Consider the following 17,117-nt stretch of genomic DNA (forward strand, 5'->3'; position numbering starts at 1 on the left):
CGAATTTTTAAGAATATTATAACTGTGTACTGTGTAGCAACCCAAGGCTGCTCACATACCTGTCTGTGCGTTTTGATTTATGTTGTGTGACTTAATGTGCAACATGTGTATTAACATATGCAAAATGTATGACCACACACCAGAACAAGATCCTTGTACATGCCTGTACAAATAAAGAGATAACGATAATTCTGATAATTAAATCCATCCATCAAGGGAAAAGAGATCCATACACCAGCCAAAGAGAATACTTTTAGTAACATAACTTCTTAACAAGCCAGCAATTCATAAAGAATAAATAATACTATTAAAAACCTAAAAGGTACCACATTAACATGACAGAGTGAAAAACCACATAGACTAGACTAGGGGCAGGCAATCTTATCCGCAAAGGGCCGGTGTGTATGCAAGTTTTCGCTGCAACTCCCTAACTAGATTACTAATTAGAGGACTGATTGGCTGAAGAGTCCTCACACCTGGGTTTGAACAGCTGACCTAAAGGTTATCCCAAACACCTGCATACACACCGGCCCTTTGTGGATAAGATTGCCCACCCCTGGAGTAGACCCATGAACTGTACTTCACATGTGTCTCCCAAGAAGAAAGTAAAGATCACTGAATGTGCCCTAAGTGCAGTTGATGCAGACAGTCTGCTCCTCCAATTGGATATGTGACTGCAACTGAATATTTGCAGCATGCAGAACCATGAGGTTCAGTTACTGCGTGACTAAGCATTAGAATTACAAGGACACTTGATATAAGCAATTTTAAAGATAGTTTTTATTGTTGGCTGTGATGGGTTGGCGCCCCACCCTGGGTTGCTCCCCACCTTGTGCCCGTAGCCTTCGGGATAGGCTCCAGACCCCCCATGACCCTAAATAGGATAAGCGGTTTCAGAAAGTGGATGCATGGATATTATTGTTGGTGCCAGATGTGGTGACCCCAGCTGCTCAGAAACAGCAGTCCTCCTGGGAATTTCACAAAGCGTCTATGGTTTACAGAGAATAGTGTAATAATCAGAAAACACATTGTTAACGACACAGGTCAGGTACAGGATGGCCAGATTTGTTAAAGCTATCAGGCTATAAGGAGAACCACAAACGCAAACAGCTCAGTACAAAGGTGGCGTGCAGAAAGGCATCTCCAAAGACACAACTCCTCAGCCCTTGAGGTGTTTCTGGAGACAAAAAGGAGATCCTACCACTTGCTACGTAGAGGTGGCTAATAAAGTAGCCAATAAGTGTATGAATACATTTTGCAAAAGACACACTACTATTTCTACCTATTAGGACGTTAAGTTAATGGCCGCAGTGGGATTAAATGCACATCAGTGCCGTACCAATATGCATCAAAATAAACCCCTCTACCTAACACAAATCGGTACGTGACTTCATTTCCTCCGTTTTATGGAGCGCAACGCGGCATCGTTTTCTATCCAAACCAATCGCGGATCTTCTCCGTCCCAAGCGCCCTGGTTGACGGCGACTATCGGCCAATTGCTTCAACGAATCTCAGAGCCTTCATCCAATAGAGTCGCTGGTTTGGTTCGTGGGCGGTGACGTAACGGTAGCCGGGTTTCTGTGGGAAGAGGACGGACATTTCCTCGGTTTACTCCCGTTACCGTCCGCTGTCACTGTCCGCCCGCTTTGCCGGTTCTCTCCGGGCCGCAGCCATGGTTTATCACTCCCTGGCGTTGCCGATGGTCTGTTTCACGACGTTGTGGGGTCTAGTGGGTATCGTCGCTCCCTTTTTCGTGCCCAAGGGACCTAACCGAGGGTAAGCATCTGTTTCTTATGCAACCCCGATGTAACGCAGTCATTTCATTTATATTTTAATATGACAGTCTGTTTGGAAAATATCAAAATTGCATCGGTGGATAAGGTCGAACCGGAAGAGCGTGCATGCTGTCTGTCTAACAGGATATTAATAACGGAACGCGGTGTCCCGAAGGCCCAGTTCGGCTCTCAAAATGCCTCCCAGCATCCGGAGCTGCTCGGCCCCATGCTGGCTAAATGCACCATACGCTGCATAAAAATATCGCTTTATATGTTTATATGTTTTTAGCTAAACTCTGTCCCGCATCCCCGCCCTCATCTCTTTTTTCAGAGTTGTCATCACGATGTTGATATTGACAGCCGTCTGTTGCTACTTGTTGTGAGTATTTCCTACTGTCACATACCGGTACGTCGGTGCTCGGTTACCTGCTCATATGGGGAAGCGGGTCTTTGTCAGTAAAATAAGCCGATGTGTGGTTTAGAGAGCCGGGGGACACCCGCAGAGCCCGTCCTGGGAAGCCCTTGGGTGACAAAATGAGAAGGTGTTAAAGTATAGCGCAGATAAAACCCACGCGTTTTGTTGCCTTACATATTTATAAGCTGTCATATATAAACTATGTGTGTTTTTCCATTTTCAGTGCAATCTATAGGGTAAATGGCAAAATTTATTAATGCTTCAATGAATCCAGCTGAGTTTAACATTATGGAGAAAAATGTTTCTCTTACTTTTACAGCTGGTTGGTAGCAATTCTGGCCCAGACTAACCCCCTGTTTGGACCTCAGCTGAAGAATGAAACCATCTGGTATCTGCGGTATTACTGGGAGTGAAAGTCTCATCATGGTAAATCCGTAGCTCAGCTAACTTTGCTTTCCCACTGCATGTTTATACAGACTCTCGCAGTGATAATACCACTGGCATACAGCAACCCTGCCCCAAAAGCCATGTTCTACGTACTGTATGTATTCAAAGCAAACAGACTGCCCACAGGTTCCAGTGATTACACTACAGTGGAACGTTCACTGAAGGTTCATGCACATCTTAAGAATCTTAACTTTTCTTTGAAGAGTTACTGTCACAAGTTAAGCACTCTTATCTGCATCAATACACATAACAAACATGGTAATTAACCCTCCCCTCCTTCTCTCCATTTTCTTGTAGTCTAATTCCAGCCTGAGGCCATCCCTTTCCATTGCTCTTCCCAGGACGATGTCTGAACTCCAGTCTCCTTCCCACAGTCCCTTATCAAAAAACGCCCAGTAAGAATACATGAGGCACAACACTTCCTGTTTACAATGCGCACGAGGGCAGTGACCCTGTCTTTTTCATGATATTGAAAATTATGGCATTTTCCTGCACTGAAAAATAGAGGTGTCGACTTAGACAGCTTGAGTAAACACTGTCTAATGCATCATTTATAGGCAGACACTGTCGCCAAGTTCTTGTTAATCACTGCAATTTTCATACGACAACATTACTGGAATATTAACCTACAGCTGGAATGGAAAGGGTTGCCCATGGAGGACTGTAAATATTATCTCAAAACTGAAAGTGCTGAAGTTGTTTATGTGAGACGTCTAATCCCATTCATACGCAGTTGAGTCACGTGCTTTTCCCTTGTGTGTGCAGTGTGTGGGTTGACTGTAGAAGTTTTTTTTTTTTTTTTTGGTGATTTGATTTATTTATTTATTTATTTGTGTTCTCTAATGTATATCGGATAGCAATGTTGTGGACGTGAAAGCTATACTGTGATCTGTTTGTGTCAGTCGTGTGCGCAGTCAAGAGGATTCAGTGCCGGTCATAGAATCTATAAGAGGACAATAAGGCCTACTTCACAAAGCCATCTCTGTGTTTCCACTGCAAGACGCTTATCTCCCATTTCCCTGAAGGGTACTTAACCAAAACCCGTTTCCATGGTGAACCCAACAGTCACTTAAAGCTGCGCAGTCCTTACTGTCATCCAAACACGTCGTTGTAAACAGTGTTTAGCGTGTTTGACTACAGTGTTGCTGGAAAGGCTAACCACCAGAGACGCTTTCCATCTTTGTTTGCATGCTATTACTAGGGCTAGAGGCATATACAGTAGTATACTGACTAGAGTGTGTGTGTGTGTGTCTGAGAGAGAGAGAGAGAGAGAGAGAGAGACTGGCTAGTTGCTTTATTGAACTGTAAACGCAGTGATGTCATCAGTGCTTATGGGCTAAAATGATCAGTGATTGCTATTTCTTTATGTTTTTTTATTTAATGCCTTTGTCCAGAACTGCATGTACTTTCAGCGTTCAGGCTATTTCACCAAAGGTACATCAGCAGTTCCTCTCCCAAGACTTGAACCTTTACTGTTCACAGTCTAAGGCACTTGTCACCTGTGTCCCATCTTATGGCTTACAGTGCCGGCTGTGTTCACCGTGTACCTTCCCCTGACATGGAGAAATTTTGGCACGTGTATAACGGAGCACGGGCGGTGGCTTTAGGGGCCGACGTGCATGCTCGATAACTAGATGTTTCCGTCATTTCCCTGTCCTTCTGAAACCATTGAATAAAGCTCGGGACGCGTAGAAAGCTCCAGGCTCAGATGTCATTCTGTGTGTCTCGCCTCTCCTTCCTTTCGCCGTGCCTTTTGCGCTGCGGAACAACGCGTTTCGCACTACAGGAAGTGTGGCATCATCACACCAGACGCTGAGGCACGGCAGTGGGTTGTGAAGACTTTCACCCTCTGCGACTTCACATGCGATGTCAAACTATATTAGTTCTGTTACAAATTGCACATTTTGTTTGACATTTAACATTAAAAGTCAGGGATAATCTTTTTAGGCCTGAATTCATTTCTATATACTCCTTTATTTGTTAGCGAGCCTATATAATCACGTAATCGCCCCGCACTGCTGAAAGTGAGCATTGAGCTCGCGTTATCAAAGGCCTGTTAGCTTAGCGCACGGCTCTGTCATTCTAACACCTCGTATCCAAATGCGCCTCCTGGCAAGTGGCTTTGCCTCGTAACGCGCTGGGACCCAGTTAGCAGAATGTGTGCCACTTTCTCTCTCTGCTTTTCTGCTGTGTGTGAGAGTGGGAGGTTATGTCATTGAAAGATAAGCCCAGTATTTGTAAACAAGAGCGAGGGACCCTGTGTGATTGAGTGGTATGCAAGTGACCTAAGAGCGAAAAAAAAAGCTGGTGAAATGGAACATTAAAATTAAATGCCATCTGTGTTAATAAGAACCTCCCTAGATTCGCAGAGAGTCCAAGCCTGCATGGACGGCAGCGATGGGCCACAAATGGATGACGACAAGGTGGGTCCATCTCTGTTTTAGCAGGGGCCTGAAAGGTAACTTAAAACCCAGATCAAAGTGTGCCTGGACTTTACAATTTGCCAGTCTTCAGTAGGAAATAAAAAAAGGGCAGGAGAATAGCCTTTTCCCCCGAGGCGGCTATCGTTACAGCTCTGCGTGTGAGTGTGGACAGGGCCGCGGAGACTCTGTGTGCTTTTGAGACCCAGCGATGTTTTAACCTTTCAAGTTAAAACATTTTATGCAAATGTAAACTTTGGATGTTTCTAACACGAAAATGAAGACGCCCAGGCATCTGCTGTCCTTATGAAGGATAATGGCTGTGTGTCTGTCTCTGTCAGCGTATCTATACTGCATATCATTCTGGAACTGGCTTTTTTACGTGCAGGATCTAGTGAGCATAAACTAGCTTTGCTGCAAAGACAACTGCAGCTGAACTTATGAGTATGGAATGCATCCAGGCCTATCTAGGTCATTATGTAAGAGGTGTTATATCAGATTCGGTGTCAGCCGGATGTATGGCATGTGTCCTCCACCTGACATTCCTCCTCGCCTTAAAAAGAATGATTGTTTTTAGCTCTTATATTCGACGTTCTACGCCCAACACTAAAAGTCTTTGCGATTTTGTAAGGAGTTGTTTTTATTGAGGAACAGTCAATGGCCAGGATCATTGGCCAGCTGGTATTGGAGGGTCACTGGTGTCTTCTGTGTGTTTGTATGAACAATGATACATTGTGTGCACATGGCAAGAGAAAAGAAATGGTCTGTACTAGTGTTTCTCAATCCAGCCCTCGGGGACCCCAGATAGTCCTTTTTTCTTTTTTTTTTGCTCCTTCCCAGCTCCCGGTAGAACAAAAATGTGAACTAGCTGGGAGGGAGCAAAAATGTGGACTAGCTGGGAGGGAGCAAAAATGTGGACAGTCGGAGGGTCCCTGAGAACTGGGCTGAGAAACACTGGTCTACACAGCTTCCCAAATGCCCCTCATTATTTGAGTCATCAGTTTGATGTATGTGAAGTGGGAAAAGGAACACACGAGATTTGAATCTGTAATTAATTAATCTTGGCAAATCTAATAATTTAAACATATGTTACAATTAATACGTTTATGATTAACGCAAAAAATATATGAAATAACATGTTGGAGATGTCTGTTTATTCACATATAAATATGAATTATGCACGTATAAACATAGAAATATTTTTTGTAATGTACAAAACATAAAATAAGGATATTATCAAATCATTAAGTAAAATCTTGAATCGAGGCTACGGTGTTGCAGCAGTAGTAACTCACGTGGCTGAGATGGTCGGCGGAGATTCGTGTGGTTCCGTTTGATGTCATTTACACATCCTCACACATTTGTTTCCATGTGCTTTGGGCATCATTGAGGGGGTGGTGACGGCGAGGGGGGGTAATGTGTGAGGGGGCGTTTCTAAAATTATTATAACTATCATTATTCTTATGCATAATAATAATAGTAATAATAATATAGGAAGAAGAAGAAGAAAAACGCACACGCCGCCAGCCATTTGTGGGGTTTTCTTAGGTAACGTTTGGTGCCGATTTCAGCGCGACGTCGCCGGCCGCGGCTGGTTTCGTAAGTGGCCCCATCTGGCTGCGGGCGGGGGACACGCTTCGCCAGCTGCTCCCAGGACCGGGCGAAAAAAGCCCCCAGATCCTCCACGGTGACCCCGGCGGGGTAGGGGGACGGGTCACGTGAACCCTTCCACTGACGTTGGATTTTCTCGTTCTCAGCCATATCCGTTTTCAAGTGCCGTGAACTCATTTGCCCTTTTTCACCAACACAGTGCTGTTTACAGCTGACACAGTTTCCATTTTACATACGGACTTTTCCCCGGCGTGATACATTGGCTTTCTGAATCGGTAAAAAATTAATAATAATAGCTTTCAACAAAAAAAAGTAACATGTAAACTCACCGTAACTGAATATATTACCATTTCGCCGAACAAGAAAGAATTTTTCTTTTAATTCTGAGTCATGCGGGCGACACCATGTCTGTCGTAAGGGGGTTAGCTACTTTCCTGTGCATTTCTTAAGGATGATTACAAGTAGAAAACACAAAATGGTATCCCTCTGAAAGCATGGTGCACGTTGTATTTTAAGTATTATCGTTGCAGACAGGTTTATCCCCTGATACGCCATGCGTTCCGATATTTATTTAATTAATATTTATTTTTAATTTCCCTTTTATAAATTATGGACCAGCTCAATACCAGCTGTTTAAAACTAACTTCCTTTATATGGGATAAATAATTTGTTTGCTGTGTGTTGGTAATCTGTAACGTACCCTTATTGTATTCGGTTTTGCCCAATTATTCATATTTGGATGCCAAGGCAGACATTTTCTATTTGTGTATCCCTTTACTTGCCCGAAGAATTCTTTCAAGGGGAGCACGACGACACCGAATAAGGTAGCTAAGCTTACTTATTTAATTTACAGAAGTTGCCAGCCGTCATGAGCTTTTTCTTTTCTTGTTTTTCGGCCGAATATTAGTTTTGATCGCTCTTGCGAGTGTGTAGCAGACAGTGTCGGGGACCGATCGCAATTTGGGGAAGGCGGCTCAGCCGAAAGCGTGCGATTTCTCCGACTCGTTTGTTTAACTTTCGGCGTAAAAACTGTCACTGCCAGATCTGGCCGGATCGCACATACAGGTGGAAAAGGACGAGAAGGGGGAAAGAAAAGGGGTAACTTCCTTCTTAGCCTGTCCTCTCCTTTTTTATTTTGCCAACCACATTGGAAATAAGGCCGAAGGTCGTCTGCGTTTTCTTTAATTTAACTTGCCCTCACCGCCACCCGTTATTCTGGCTTTGGGAAAGAATGGACACTAAATTATTGACATCCGACGGTGCTTCCAGCTGCAGCCGAAATTTTATTTTGTAACGTAACATACGCGGCATAATTTGTTGCCGGTGTGTTGCTTTGAAGTGTAATAGGGACAGACTGGATCATTGATGAGGGCACCGGAGGTTCCCCGACTTGTTTATAATTCTGCGGACGATTATGAAACATATCGCAAGTTGGAAGACAAGGTAAAAATCCGCGATCGTATCCCGGCGGCTTTTTCTTTTTTTACAGTGGATAAACAGAAACTTTGACAGCCTGTCGTGCGGTAGATGGAGTAGTGGGCTCAGAGGCTTGGGTCCGAGTGTCAGGTGGGACACATCTGCGCACCTTTCGGGCAGCTCCCCTCGCGAATGATCGGCCGCCTTCGATGGCTAGCAGAATGGGTAAGCTGCCATGAGGTAAGGGCACCGGCCAGCAAAAAATCAACCCCATAATTCGACTCTGCCTTAAATCTCACGTTTTCCTTGAGAAATACTTTGTGGCAGGACTTCGGGGGGAGATGTTGGGGACAACAATATATGCATATTTCTTTCTTGTGCTTCGGAAAGAGAGAACAAAAGGAGCATTAAATGTCTTTTTTGTTGTTGTCGCGATTTAGACAGTGCCGGGGAGCGGACGCTGTCTAGGTGGATTTTTTACCAAAAAAGAAACGCCGTCCATGAGCACGGACTTCAGCCGACAGCACGGCTTGTTTTATATTTGACAACTCTGCCATGTCCGGCTCCAGGTCCATCGGTTCTATCCCGGGTGTCGTGGACAATAAAGAAATTTCTGTGCCATTTGTCTTTTTTTCCCTCCCGAGTTTAATCCGACGTGGGTCACATTGCCGGCTATAACCAGGAATGTCGTTTTGTTGCTCGGAAAGGCGCTTTCTCTTAACTCCAGTTTTTTTTTTTTTTTTTTTAATTTTAATTTTTTTTTTGCTGTTTATCAAAACTGCCTCTTGAATCCCGAAATTTAATTTGCAGCCTCCCCCGCAGCTCTCTGGGGATGTCAGCTGAACGGTCCACCTAGACCTCACGGTACTGAAATTGCGAGCCGAGGATCCGCGGCCAGCCTGAATTCACTGTGCTGCTGTTTTTGCGTATTTTGCCAAATTAAAGCAGATATTGAGTATCTGTAACCTTTTTTTCCACGCGTGCTGATAAAAGGAAGGCCACACACGTGAAATCGAGTGCCGTTTGTGTATGTGTCTGTGTGTTTTTGCTAATGGAGGTAAATGCATTTGTAAATCCCTGGCTGTTAGTCAAGATGAGATTCTCACCGTGTGTATTTAATCATAGGGGCCCCGTGAATGGGGTGCTGGCTGAATTGCCGTTCGGTGTTGTTAACAAATCGCTCGAGAACGAACCCCGGTGATCTTCCAGCGAGGTGCCAAATTTTTTTGCTCTTGTGGAAATACCCCCTCTGAAAATGAATGTCTCTCCTGGTTCCACTTACAGCTGTGGGCCCAATATGTCAGCCTTTTATGTAATTATGGGGTTTCAGACAAAGGTGCACTGCTTGCTAACGTTTTGGCTTATGGGTTCAGCATCTTTCACCCTGCTCTTCTGATGCCAGGGTGTTTGTTGAAGTAGCCACACCTGCAACCCCTCATTCTGCATGGCGTGGTGGAAATACATTGAGGATACAGCCAAACATAGTTATATGTAGTTGATAGTTGTAATCAAGCAGCGGCAATTAGCGGCTTGTCATGTGACAGGTGGTGTGAGCCCTGAATGGTCTGCTGGTGGTCTCGCTTGGAAGAGGCGTCCCGTGACCGCTGAAGGTGTGACAACCTCCATCCAGCAAAGCGTTGGGCATGCCTCAGGTTGGTTCCTCTGCCCCTTCCTGCCTGTCTACATTCTTATTTGCCATGGTAGACATGAACGGCATTGTGTTTATAACCAGGTACTGTATAACCGAACACTGACAGGAAACATTGTTTCCCCATCTTTGTGCCCAACTGTGATTGACTAGTTTGAACAGTAAGCAGTTATTTCGAGAGCGGTAGCTATTTGAGGAATGATTCCGGCAAGGGGGGGATTAAGGCCGTTTCTGCCTTCCTGTGTCTGCAGCCGGGCATGAACGGGATGGAACCGATATTTGGCGAGGCATATGGGAACCACCGGTGCCTCCTCACGCCGTACCCCTTAGCGGGGTCTCCGCTGGGGGGCAGGACCGACTGCGACCAGGTGAGAGCGGAGCCACCTGCTGATCTGTGCGTGAATAACCCATAAGTTAAAGTGTAAGAGATAGAGGTGAGTAAAACTTGGATCAAGTTAAAGATCGCTTTACACAGCCCTGACCAGTTGTGTGGTGGTCAAGGACATCTGCGGAATTTAAAAGTGCCTAAAAGTGTAAAGGATAGACCTTCGTCAGTTAGATAATGTAAGAAAGGGTTACGGCTTTTTATAATTGTAGGATTGTTTTTGTTGAATTGTCTATGGTAACGACTCATTGCCTCGCAGAATGTGGTCCTGATGCTGGGGTCCCCGGCAGCACCCCGCAAACGAGCCTTCGAGCTGCTGAGCGACCTGGTGGACGACGGCTTCGGTGAAGACCTGCACCACGAACGCTGGGACATTTCTGCGCTGGATGATATCACGCGCTACACCAAAGGCAGCCTGGAGGGGGAGCTGGCAAGCTCGGAGGTGATGCTGATCGGCAAGTGGGGCAGTAGGGAGGAATCCATGGAGAAGCAGGCGGGGTCCGGGTTGGGCACTCGGGTCCGGGATGAGCCTGATCCAACCCCAGAGCCCAGCCTCTCCAAGTCGCCCGCATCTGACAGGCAGGAGAGTACTTTGACACTAGAGGGTACAGCTGCAGAGGCAGTGGAGGAAGAGGAAGAAGGGGAAGAGGAAGATGCCCAGGGCCAGGCGGTTACTGAAGCCACTCCAGTGGAAGTGTTTCAGCAGCCAGAGGCCGCGGCCTCACTGTCTCCCAGTGCCCTGGAGCTCCGCAGTGAGGAGCACAACTACTCACTGCAGGCCGATCAGGGCTCCGGATCCAGCCAGGGCTCTGACAGCGAGACGGCAGACACTGAGGATGAGGAAGGGGAGGAGGAAGAGGAGGAAGAGGAACGAACAGCAGAGCCTGGCGACCAGAGCTCCTCTGGAACGGAATGTGGTGAGAGCCGCGTCGTCTCCCCGCCGTGGTCTGACGGCACCTCAGCCTTGAATTCAAGTCCAATTCTGTTTAGGCTTTCAGTGGAGACTATTTATAGATAAATATATGAATATATAAATACATGTGTATAAGTTTAGTCTCAGTTCTCTGGGATTTTTTCTTTCCTAATTTATACTTGGCTCAGCTTTCCCTGAGTTCTTCTTGAATATTCCACGCAGTCTTAATTCGCTACGCAGGACGTGGAAGCACCGGCTCCGTTTTCCTCCCCGTTAAAAGCAATTAGAGCAGCATGTGGGTAATGGAAACTCCGGGCCGGATGTTCACACGTGTGCACTGATAAACGTGCGCTGACTGTTACTGTGGAAAAAGTGAGCCGTGACGCACGCGGGCCGCGCTCTGACGTTTGCAGACGGCCACGCGGGTGAGAGGCCGGCCAAGCGCAGGTGCTTCTGGGAGTACAGCCACGGGCGCGACTTGGGGAGCAAGAGGGTCGGGGTGAGGTGGCCGCTGTCCTGGAGCTCCAGCACCCTGCCCAGCACCTTGTACCGGAGAGACGGGACGTCCGGCAACGGTTAGGCTTCCTCGGACGACCTTTGCACGCATGGTGGAATGTTTGGTGCTGCCTGGTGCCTGGTGCCGGCATTTTCTTCTGGTTCTCGGTCAAGTATGTAACGCCAGAGCTGTGTTTATGTGGCCAAAAATGCAAATTGATTCTCAGAGCAGAACTTTAACCAAGGATGGGAGCGCAAACAATATAATTCTTCTATTTCATCCTGAAATATGAATGAAGGGAATGTAAAAAGACATCTAAATATTTGCCGTTCCAAAGTTTCGTCTCCAGATTTTACCCAAAGAACCCGACCAGAACTCAAACTCTGCACAGCCTTGAGTGAGATGTTTTCCTGACACATTTATTTATAGAGAGGCACAGAAATGTCATTAACACGTTAAGGCAGGGGCGCCATGGGGGGGGATGGGGGCAGTTAGGATGATTCCAAGGGTCCCTGACTGACAGCATAATTGGATTGATCTGGGTTGGAGGCCCAGTCTGAGATGCTGTCCTGGAGCCCAAAATGCCCAGCAGCACCCCTGCGTTAAGGGTATCCATGCCTATGGCTGCGGATCTGAAAAATCTGTATTCACACATCTGCAAGGCACACAAATCAGGCTGCTAAACATGGGGGAAAAAAGAGCGAAGAGATCCTGTTCACTGGATACGGTTCTATTTAAAAAAAAATGTGCCTTCAGTCATGTGACTGCAGTCGAAACCCAAAGATTTTGGGTTGGGAATTCACCGCTTAGAAGCCATATTTGTAGACTGTGAGTTGCAGGTTGATGAATTATATGGCAGAGTTTAAAGATTAACTGGCTAAATCCCCATCCGCCACTTTAGGCAAGAAAGGGCGCCGCAAGGCCCGTAAGACGGACGCCAGCGACCTGACCCCCAACCCGCAGAAGCTGTGCAGCATCGGCGAGCAGCTACAGAAGCTGAACGTGGCCATAGACGGCATGGGACCCGTCAATGATCTGCCCGTGGTGGCTCGAGCACGCTCCCGCAAGGAGAAGAACAAGCTAGCCTCCAGGTAGGAGCTGTGACGTAAAGAAGAGACGAAACCGAAATGCTGAGAGAGACAGACGGGGTGACCAGTCTGGGACTGGCCTCTAGTGGTCTTGGAGGTATCCGTTAGACAGCAGCTGGTTCACATCTAAAACTCAAGATGTCCTCCAAACAGTCGCTCCAGTTAAGTAATAGAATAAATTTATAGTCGTTGCTTTATAGAGTGATGCTTTCCAGAAGGGACTGGTAACGTGGGGGTAGGAGTACTATAAAATTTATCCCCTGACCTCCTGTGGAAAAGGACAGTTGAAACGATCTCTGGAAAACGGTTTGTGTAGAGCGCAGTACCATGTTGAGAGCTGGGATGAAGACCAGACACACAGAGATTCCCCAGAGCCCTGTATAATTGGGTAGAAGTTCATCTGAGGACAGTGGGACGTGGGGTGAATGTGGATCTCCATCGTTTCTTTCTGGGCTCCTTGCAGGGCTTGCCGCCTAAAGAAGAAAGCCCAGCACGAGGCCAACAAGATCAAGCTATGGGGACTGAACCAGGAGTACAGTGAGTGGATCCACACCTCTGTCAGCTGTGGCTTTCAGTGTGTCCTGGGGGAAGGGGGGGGGGCGGTTCAGGTTGAGGGATAAGAAATTTAATACGGTGAAAGCTTTGACGTGCCGCTTGTCCCCGAGGCCTGTTGTGATCCTAGTTCATCTGGAGGATTAATCCCTTCAGCCAACGGGGAATGCCCAAATCTGTCCTCAGGCGGCATCTACAGTAACAGCACTCACCTGACGTTAGCGGTGATGGTGGAGTTAATATCGTGGGTGCAGTATGAAGGTCCCTGTGGTGTGAAGAGAACCCCATTAATCCACCACCTACCTATTTTTTATTTATTTTTTTTGTGGGTAGACAACCTGTTGGGGGCGCTGTTGAGGATCAAGGAGGTGATACGGCAGAGGGTGGAGAGCAGCGACGAGTGCGGCGACGTGGGCATGACGAAGAAGCTGGAGGACATTCTGAAGGAGTCTGCTGGTGAGCAAGGCCCCCGTAGATACCTTCAGCTGTGTGCATATCAGTGGTTGTCTCGGTCGGTTATCTGAAGCCTAATGCATAAATGTTTACGTTCACGTTGGGAACGTGCCATAGCTGCTCGGACGCTTTCCCAGGGTCGGCGTTCTCTCACCGTGTTTATCCCCACAGGTCCCCTGGTGGCCGGTCGGACCAGAGAGTTTGTGGAGAGGATTCTGGAGTGCAGCGCCGGAGGGCAGGTGGACAAGAGACCCCAGGCAGGGACTCAGTCTGTCTGACTCCCGCCCCCCCCCCCCCCCGGCCATCCCCACCCCCCCCTTCCATTCCCACTTTCCTGTGTGTGTGTTTGTGACCAACAGAATGTAGTTATGCTTTTGATTTCCCTAAGATTCAGTAGCGGTAATATAACGTTTTCCACAAGCTGCTCACCGCAAGCTAGCTGCTACAGTTCTGTGTGTGCATGTGGTGCGTGTGTGTGTGTGTGTAAACGTGAAAGAGAGCACACACTATAATGAAACTGAGTGTGTGTGTGCGTGTGTGTGAGAGCACTAGGTTACCCCCCTCCCCCCCACACCCTCCTTTATCCTGGGTATATTTTTATCCCATTGTGCCTAAAAATAGACTTCACACTGCTCATTGTAGTTGTTGGCTGTGGAAGGGAAGCTGGGTGCCGGCGTGGGGGGGGGGGTCCTTTGGAGGGGGTTGGCTGTACATGGCAGAGTACTTGCGACCGAAAAAATTGTGAATCTGGTGCTTTACAACAGAGGGCATAAATAAGCACTTTGAAAAACGTAAACACGTTTAGGAACTATGTCAAGTGTACACATCCTGAAATAACTGATTACTGCTACAAGCTTTTCATTTCCAACCTTTACCCGGTTTGTACAAAAGGGATACGTCTCGATGCCTTTTTCGTAAAGCCTTCCGCAATCTAATGTGAATTTATGATTGCAAGTACTGGAGAGTTGTTTTTTTTTTTTGTGTAAATGTGAATAAGTTCAATGTGTGCTGTATGAAGACAGCCGGATGTTTGGACCAGGGAGATGAAAAACACTTGATTGTACAGCTGGTAGGGCGTCAGGACTATTCACCGAATCAGCGAGTCTCAGGGCACCGTCTCTGACTCGTTCGCAGCAAAACAGTTTGGTCTTGGTCCCATGCGGCGGCCTGTAACCGTGACTCCTTCTGTCGTGATGTCTGCTGGTAACCAAGGGCAACGTTTCTGTGTTGAGTGAGGATAGCTTTATAGTTGAGGATGTGTTAGTAAATGTCAACAGGTAGACAAGCTGACCTTGGAAAAAGGAAAAAAGACTAACTAGTTCTGAGAAGAGCACACGGGGGTGTCACTTTTGGGGAGGGGGAGGGGGAGGGGGCTCTGCATACGTGGCGAGTCCCAGCACCCTGGCATCAATTCTGCTGCGCCGCTCCTGTTGTCTGGACACAGTGGGTCCGGTTCCGATTCCGCTCCGAGCCCTGGCGCTTTCATAATGCCTTCTGCAAGTGCCTGGAGTTAAAAGCCATGACGGGCAGGGCCAGGTAACTGGTGCCTGTGTTGGTGGCCGTTTCGTACCGCGACCGTGCTCTGGGAGGAGGGGTGTGGCCGGGCTGACGGATGGCGCATGCAAGCCCGCTCCCCTACGGATATTTCGTTCACATTTACGATGTGCCCAACCCTGGGAGAGAGCAAATAAGCGTCAAACAAAAACAAGTAGACTTTAAAGCAATAAGACCGACCAAGCGTGTCTTCAGTGTGGAGTCGAGACTACTCATGGCAGATATTGTCATACCAAAGACAACGTCTAGGTGACAGAAGAGAGAGAACCACCCTCTTCAGGATGATGTGTATGTCAAAAAAAAAAAACCTAAATGCTGTTCTTATTCGCCTCCCCATCTGTCCGATGGAGGTCAAGGGCAATTATCAGTTGAGCATGTATGTTTGCTTAAAGCTAGCCCAGTCTGAGAGGCGCTGTCGCATAACACTATCTCTGCGCCGCCCATCTCACGGGACCCAGCTCTGATTTCTGGCATAAGGGATGCAGGTCGGAATCTTCTTGCAAAAGGACCAGGGTAACGCACAACCCAACGTTTGATTCTTCATTTGCGCCAACCATGGGTGATATTGGTTTGCACACTTGCGTCAGGGCTACGTGTTTAAGGTCGATTGTACTCCACGTCATCCTGCGTGAATCTTGAAGGTTGTGCGTGCAGTTTCTTGGGCCAGCATAATAGCCGTGTTCATGATGTAAACTGTTCCTAATGCCAGACTGGGGATTTGGGTCATGTGTGATGGGGAGCATAAACAGCCCGACACAGACTGGATATAAACAAACCAAGACTGCTTTTCAGACTGTGCACATGAGTTGCTGCGTTCCTCCAGAGCCCAAATCTGAATATGCATAAATCGCAGGAACTTGAGTCCGTCCATCCAGTGATGGAGAGTGACCTTCGTCACATTCGGGCGGGTCGTAGATGCAGATGGACGTGGTTAACACTACTCGTACTCCCATTGTCCTGTGTACCGTGGACCCCTGCCTTTATGCACAGCTACCGGTAATATAGTCTGCCTTCCGCCTTATATCTACGTGAAACACGGGCCATCGTTCGCTATGGTATGCACCATTGTTTATCCCGCCGTGAACGTCACGTGCACACTACGAATCCTACGTGCATCCAGAGCTGCGGACCCGCATACTGGGTTCCGAGACGACACGCCCGGAGCGATGCGCGTGTATCAACACTAGCTAGCAAAAATAACGAAAAGAGAATCCATGCTGAGTGCCTATCCACAGACAATGTGCTTCTTCCAGTGTTATGCGGTGTTCTTTCTTTCTTTCTTTCTCTATTTCTTCTTTCTCTGCTCCTGGAATCTCTTTCCCCTCCCTTTCTTTCACCCTTCTCTCAGCTGAACAGCTTCGATTTCATTCGGGCTTAATTCCATTCCAGCTCCGTGCGTCGGCGGAGTAAAACTTGCGCAACGGAGAACAGAGCGGTTAAATGAGGGTCTGGCAGCGCCGACAGACCGAGACCTGTCATTCCAGAAAGTTTAATGGTCCACCGCCGTCTCCTATCGCAGCGTCTTTGTACTTTGTGTCTCCTATAATCCAAACATAGGTACCCTTTGCTCAAGCTTTGGTCTGACAGGCAGTCAGTAAGACTTATGTTACCCACCTTTTCTCTGTAGCAATCATAAAACACGAAAACAAAAAAAAAGTGCCGTACAAATAGAACCCTAATTTGTTTTTCTGTGAGCGTACTGTATACCTGTATAATGTATATTTTACTATTTATAAGCAGCTGTTGTATTAAAGTATTTTTTTAAATGCTTTGCTTTTGATCATTGAATTGTGCCATGTCCTACTCTGTTTCAGCAGGCCTTATACTGGTAGAAAATCCAGTTAAATCCTAAGAAAGAAGGCCCAGTTTGATCCCTGGGAGGTATTTGGGGTATTAAACTAATCCTGCTGTTACTGGGTAAAGTAACGAGTCTCGCATTTAGCA

General features: G+C 47.1%; 2 protein-coding genes across 6 annotated transcripts; both read left to right on the forward strand.

Moving 5' to 3' along the window:
- Window positions 1-1,544: 1,544 nt before the first annotated feature.
- Window positions 1,545-4,332, forward strand: atpv0e2 (ATPase H+ transporting V0 subunit e2). The gene is made up of 4 exons (XM_023820366.2): window positions 1,545-1,776; window positions 2,107-2,154; window positions 2,510-2,616; window positions 2,935-4,332. Exons 1-3 carry the CDS (start codon window positions 1,673-1,675, stop codon window positions 2,601-2,603), a joined length of 246 nt encoding a protein of 81 aa, XP_023676134.1. The 5' UTR covers window positions 1,545-1,672; the 3' UTR covers window positions 2,604-2,616; window positions 2,935-4,332.
- Window positions 4,333-6,823: 2,491 nt separating this feature from the next.
- LOC111848477 (uncharacterized) lies at window positions 6,824-16,941 on the forward strand. 5 transcript variants are annotated; one of them, XM_072703688.1, is made up of 10 exons: window positions 6,968-7,492; window positions 8,158-8,324; window positions 9,629-9,736; window positions 9,984-10,100; window positions 10,377-11,034; window positions 11,444-11,605; window positions 12,428-12,617; window positions 13,078-13,151; window positions 13,500-13,622; window positions 13,791-16,941. In XM_072703688.1, exons 3-10 carry the CDS (start codon window positions 9,728-9,730, stop codon window positions 13,895-13,897), a joined length of 1,440 nt encoding a protein of 479 aa, XP_072559789.1. In that variant the 5' UTR covers window positions 6,968-7,492; window positions 8,158-8,324; window positions 9,629-9,727; the 3' UTR covers window positions 13,898-16,941. The 5 variants fall into 5 exon arrangements, with proteins under 5 accessions (XP_072559792.1, XP_072559789.1, XP_072559790.1 ...); XM_072703689.1 differs by having other exon boundaries at window positions 8,158-8,309; XM_072703691.1 differs by lacking the exons at window positions 6,968-7,492; window positions 8,158-8,324 and adding an exon at window positions 6,824-6,943.
- Window positions 16,942-17,117: the final 176 nt, after the last annotated feature.

Source organism: Paramormyrops kingsleyae, chromosome 20 (genome assembly GCF_048594095.1).
Source record: "Paramormyrops kingsleyae isolate MSU_618 chromosome 20, PKINGS_0.4, whole genome shotgun sequence".
NCBI classification, from domain to species: domain Eukaryota; kingdom Metazoa; phylum Chordata; class Actinopteri; order Osteoglossiformes; family Mormyridae; genus Paramormyrops; species Paramormyrops kingsleyae.